This window comes from Coptis chinensis, chromosome 6, assembly GCF_015680905.1.
Source record: "Coptis chinensis isolate HL-2020 chromosome 6, ASM1568090v1, whole genome shotgun sequence".
Taxonomy (NCBI): Eukaryota; Viridiplantae; Streptophyta; class Magnoliopsida; order Ranunculales; family Ranunculaceae; genus Coptis; species Coptis chinensis.
In genome coordinates this window covers 97,683,594-97,689,638 of record NC_141461.1, presented here as the reverse complement: position 1 = coordinate 97,689,638, position 6,045 = coordinate 97,683,594, and the positions used below count along the sequence as shown (strand labels likewise).

The 6,045-nt window shown below is 38.7% G+C and overlaps 1 protein-coding gene across 2 annotated transcripts; it reads left to right on the top strand.

Moving 5' to 3' along the window:
• The first annotated feature begins 449 nt into the window (after positions 1-449).
• LOC147495920 (BURP domain-containing protein 3-like) lies at positions 450-2,517 on the top strand. 2 transcript variants are annotated; one of them, XM_086564703.1, is made up of 3 exons: positions 450-607; positions 749-854; positions 1,527-2,517. In XM_086564703.1, the coding sequence occupies exons 1-3, from the start codon at positions 569-571 to the stop codon at positions 2,273-2,275; spliced, it is 894 nt and encodes a 297-aa protein (XP_086420829.1). In that variant the 5' UTR covers positions 450-568; the 3' UTR covers positions 2,276-2,517. The 2 variants fall into 2 exon arrangements, with proteins under 2 accessions (XP_086420829.1, XP_086420828.1); XM_086564702.1 differs by having other exon boundaries at positions 1,515-2,517.
• The last annotated feature ends 3,528 nt before the right edge of the window (positions 2,518-6,045 follow it).

The following is a 6,045-nucleotide window of genomic DNA, read 5'->3' as shown; positions in this document are numbered from 1 at the left end:
CATGGACCATCTGGTTGCCCTTGATATCTTTTGAACCACTGTTATCCCAACAATCCTCATCTGCGTCCATGAAGGACATCAAAAAAGCAGCCTTTCCTTTATGTTGATCCCTTGCCAAGTCAGCAGGAGGCTTCATATCTGCTGCTCACTCATCCAAGGACAAGCTAAACCCACTAACTGATGCTTTGCTATATGGGCCTATTTCCTGTTCCCTCTGTGTGCTGTGGGTAACCCCCTCTTCATCACAAAGAAAGTTGTCTGATTCACCTGACATCGTCAAAACTATACTTCTTACATCTCTCCACCTGACATCATCAAAACTAAACTTCTTACATCTCTCCACCTTACATCATCAAAACTAGACTTCTTACATCTCTCCACCTGACATCATCAAAACTAGATCGACTTCTTACATCTCTCCACCTGTACAACCAATAGCAGATGTTGTGCATTGCTTTTAGAGTTTTAGAGTTAATAATATCTCTATAAATTGAGGATCAGACTCCACTCATTCCACTAAAATTAACATTCTTCTCTTTCTTGAAGTATCATTTCAAAGTACGTAACCATGGGGTCACGTTTACTACCTATATTTGCTATTCTTTTGGTAAGTTCATATGAAAAAGTTGTCCAAGAACTTTTGAAGCAACAAGGATATATGGTTTAGTAGTTCAGGGAAGAGTTTTTTTTTTATGTACGTGTAAATTTGCATACTGTTGAATTGACTAGGTTTAAGTGGTTGTTGCAGATTGCAGTGGTAGTCAGCCATGCTGCTCTACCTTCGGAGGTTTACTGGGACAAAGTGCTGCCTAACACTCCAATGCCAAAAGCAGTTCGAGAGCTTTTACGACCTGGTTTGTTTTAGCACCCAAGCCATTTTCTTTTGTTTATTTGTTAATAATAAGGTTTGCACTTGCATCACCATTAAGCCAAAATCCTTAACCGAATAATCTCAAACCAAACTCCTGTCATGGCCGAACCGGCAAATCACGTACTGAACTAATTGGAAGGGAGAATTCCAAATAATACTAAGCACTACAATTTCTATGAACTAGCTCCACCCACAACAAGACTTAGAGCAAATTTGTCACACTCTTTATTAAGTAACTATTCAACTGTACTTAAATGCTCATGTCTAGACTTTGTTGCACCACGTAAGCTAACAACTAGGTTATATCTCTACTTTAAGTCAGTGGCAATGGACCAATGGTATGACTGGCTTTGCTATGCGGCCTAATAAGGTTAAGGTTTGAATGTGAATATGCATACACTTTTTCTGAAAGTTTTAATTAGCTAATTTTCTCTAACATAACCAACCTGACCATACGTCCATACATCCTCTTCCCCCGATTCAAGTGTTAAATGATTTTGGGAATCTTAGGTCGCCACTCTTATTAAAAGAGTATTCGATCAGCTGATCTTTTAATAAGCCATTATATATGCTTTCCATGCAATTCTCATGAAAATTGTGTCATATCTATCGCACAAGTTGATCACTTTAGTAACTGGCGTAGATGTAAATACAGGCCACAAAGGAAAGCCTGTCGTGGTCATAGCCGATTATGATTTCGCCAACTACCTGCAGAATTATGCTGCATCAGAAGATCAGCTTCATGCTGACCCTAACGTTCCCTTCTTCCTTGAGAAAGACTTGAAATCTGGCACAAAAATGAACGTACACTTCACCAGAACTACAAATGGAGCCAGGTTTCTACCACGCAAAGTCGCTGAAGCTATTCCCTTGTCATCTAACAAATTTCCTGAAGTCTTGAAGCAATTTTCAGTTGAGCCCCAATCGATGGAAGCCGAGGCAATGAAGCAGACAGTTAAAGAGTGTGAGAAGCCTGCATCCCAAGAAGAAGAGGAAAAGAGTTGTGCAACATCTTTGGAATCTATGGTCGATTTCATTACATCCAACCTGGGGAAACATGTTCAGCCCATGTCAACTGAGATAGACAAGCAAGAGACACCGAAACAGAAATACATCATTGCGCCAGGAGTGAAGAAGATGGGTGGTGAAAACTCTGTTGTTTGCCACAAACAGACTTATGCATATGCAGTCTTCTATTGCCACAAAACAAAGTCAACAGAGGCATACAAAGTTCCATTGGTTGGAGCTGATGGTACAAAAGCCACAGCAGTCGCAGTGTGCCATACAGATACCTCGAAATGGAACCCAAAGCACTTGGCCTTCCAAGTTCTCAAGGTTAAGCCGGGAACTGTACCAATTTGCCACTTCCTTCCTGAGGATCATATTGTTTGGACTTCCAACTAGATTTTTAAAAGTCTTCTGTGAAGTTCTAGTGTTTGTTCCTCGCACACTAGGTATTGCGCTAGTGCCATGATTTACCACCATTAGCACCAGTTTAAGTATTGCTGTTTGTACTACCGTCATATCGCTGTTTGTACGACCGTCATATAGTTGCTCGGTAAATGTATAGGTAAAGCTAATGGGAAATTATATCGCCCATAATATTACTTAATTAATAATCAATATTTCTCTTTTTATGGTTGTAATCTTATTTTCAATTTCCATCCATAGTTACATAAACAAAAATTTGATTACAACTTAACAACTACCATAAAAATAAGAACTCTACCACTGTAATAAACAATCAGTTCTCGCAGTGTTATCATTCTATATAGTTAGACTAACAAATTTCTCTAACACAGATAAGATGGTTATACTAAGGGAATCTCCAATGGCCAATGGGGGTTGTAGGCAGTATTGAATGTAAAATTTAGACCCCTAATCTGAAAAAAGCAAGTGGAAAATTCTCATATTCAGTTACCAAAAAAAACTCCGGCGTTGGTTCAAGGGACGTCTCAACAATTGTTTGATTTTTCAAGTATTTTCTTCCCGGTGTTATTAAAAATTGCAAGGATGAAGGATCCGATTTTCTTTAATTTTTCGAATTCGTAACTTTTGTTGCATTGGGTATTTGGGTGTCTTCTTCCGCTTGGCATCATGGAATTAGATGCGAATGTGCAAGTTTTAATTTGGAAACCTTTACACAAAGTTTTATCCAAATTTGTAGTTACTTGTGACAAGGAAAGTGAGTGTTAGAGAGAGAGGCCTATGCTATACCGACCCACTTATTTGACTTACTATTTGAACCTACTAATGTGTCAAAAGTCTTAATCATTGATTTATATTGAGATACGTGTCCGTATGCTGCAATGCAAACCAATGTTATCGAAATAGTTAGTCGCAATAGTAGGTCTAAAATGTAGCACTACTCATATGTTAGTGAGATCATATGTTGAGATCGGAGTGGGATTTATGCGAGAAAATAGGAAAATCGATCGAAATAGAATTTTTGGAAGATCTTTAAACAATTTTGACAAACTTTCCATTCGGCCGACCGCTAATTGAAATAACAAGAAATTGGTCCCAATTAAAGCCCATTTTCAAGTGAAAATCACTCTTACAACCAGCGTTTTTTTTTAATCAAAATGGACAATTTTCAAATGAAAATAACCCTAAAAACCAATTTTCAAGTGAAAATAACTTGTAAGAACAAATAGCCCGGATTTGAAATAAATATTTTCCAATTTTACTCTTTCTGTCGTTTTGCTATGAACAATGAGTGTTCATACATTATGTTGATGTATGAACAATGATTGTTCATATATATATATATATATATATATATATATATATATATATATAAAGGTGAAGTAAATTATATTAAGAAAGAAGAAAGAAAGATACAAAAAAGTGAAAAAAGAAAAAAAGAATGAGTGTTTCTTCACCAAAAGGATTGCATCATTGTAAAACTTCAGCAACCCTACTAGGTAGGCCTATTGGAGTCCCACCAATCATATGTAGAAACCTTTGTGAACTCAATCAAATCTAAAATAAGTGCTATGAGCAACCTCCCATTTATAGTTCCATGGGGGCTTGCCCTTCATACAAAAATAAGTCTTGTGATCATATTAGTTGCATACTTTGTTGCTTGATCGGCACTAAAATTTGCTTCTCTCCATGTGGATGAGACGATGCATTGAGAAAAGAAATTCTTTCACTTATGCCACCTGTTCTTGAGACTCCAAGGCATGTTGCCAGTATCGAAAGCAACAATGGTTGCGGCTGAATCTGACTTGGACCATACTTTTTTCCAATTCCTTTGTATCGCCACTTCTGCACTTTCCTATATCGCAAGACACACTACCAAGTAGTTTGTGTTGACGCCTATTTTCCTCCATATGACTAGTAAGAAATCTCCTGTGTGGTTCCTACATGTTGCACCTAGTCCTGCAACTCCGATCCTAGATTACCTTTCGACGAGCCATCACAGTTGATTTTAACCATATCCGGAATAGGTAGATTCCACCAACACTTTCAAATTCTTGGAGCTCCATGTAGTCTTGCTTCCATATTCCAATTTAGTAGAGTTCTTACTTCTATGGTGCTCTTGTACATGCTACCTGAATCTAGGAGATGTGCCTGTCTAACCAATCTTGTAATCTCCTTAGTACAATGGATAAAGCTCGGTTTCTTGTCTTCAAAGAATACTTTATTCCATTGCTTCCATATAGTTACCATACCCCCAATCAGTGCTGCTGGCCATAACCTTTTTATCATGTTGTTGCTACCCTCGACACACCGCTTTGCTTCATTCAGGGATTGAAAGTTATTTCTAAACCCAAACTATTCAGAAATCCAATTCCACACTGTTCTAGTAAAGGAGCAACCCCAAAGCAGATGCTTTAGTGTTTCTTCTTCTCTTCCCCACACATGTAGCACCTTGAAACTAACTTCAACCCTTTGTTCATTAAGCTTTCATCAGTGGTAGCACAGTTATTACACAACTTCCATGCTATAGCTGCCATTTTGATAGGAACATATGATCTCCACACCATCGACACCCAACAAGGTTTTGGTCTTTTTCTCCTGATTTCCTCGAAAGCCGAGTGCACCGAGAACTTCCCACAATGGTTTGGGGTCTAAACCATGTTATCTTGTTCATTAGTGTCTAAACCTTGTAGGTTCTGCCAAGATATCCCTGCATTGCTCAGCAGTTGCTGAAGTTGAATAGGAAGGGCCCAATTCCCATTATGGATAAGGGTGTTAACTCTTGCTCTGTAGCCTTTGAGTTCAGAGTCAGTGAGGTTTAACGCTTGCTTAATTGAGAAATTTCCCAACCAGTTATCCCTCTAGACATCGGTCTTGGATCCATTTCCAATTACCCATTAAGTTCTAGATTTCAGTTCCTCCAGTGCCCACTTAATGTCGGTCCAAATAGAAGACTTGACATAATAGGTAATCATGCCACCATCCCTTGTAAAGTACTTGTTTCTCATATAGTTTGCAAAGTGATCCTCCGTAGTAAGGACATGCCACACAAGCTTCATTAGAAGGGCTAAGTTCATCTCCTTTAGTCTTCTGAATCCAAGACCCCCCCTCATCAATTGGCTTACAACATTTATCCCATGCCACTGTGGTCTTCTTAGAAACACAAGGGTTACCTGTCCATAAGAAGTTCCTCATAAGAGTTTCTGCCTTTTTTATAATGTTCGAGGGCCATTTATACACACTCATATTGTAAACTGGGATGCTCCCAAGCATTGATTGGATAAGAGTTACTCTTCTTTGAAAAGAAAGGAGTTTCCCTTGCCAGCTGGTAATCCTATTCTTGATCTTGCCAACCAAACTCAAGAGAATTGCAGATTTGACTTTCCCTTGCATTAATGGCACGCCGAGGTATTTCTCAGGCATCACACCTTCTTGTAAATTTAGAACCTCTTTTATTCTCTCCATCCTGACCTCAGTCAATCCACCCAAAAAGTTCTTGCTTTTATTTCTATTAATGTCCTGACCAGCCTCATTCTAATATTCTTCGAGTAGCACTATAAGATTTTTTACCTCCCTTAGGTTGCCATTCATGAAGATAAAAATGTCATCTGTGAATAGCTAGGTGCGAAGGGCTAGGATAACCCTTAGCTGTGCAAAGGGATGAGCCCATTATCCCTTAGATAGTTAAGTCCCTTACTTAGAACATCTTCAGCTAGTGCAAATAGTAACGGGGAGAGAGGGTCTCC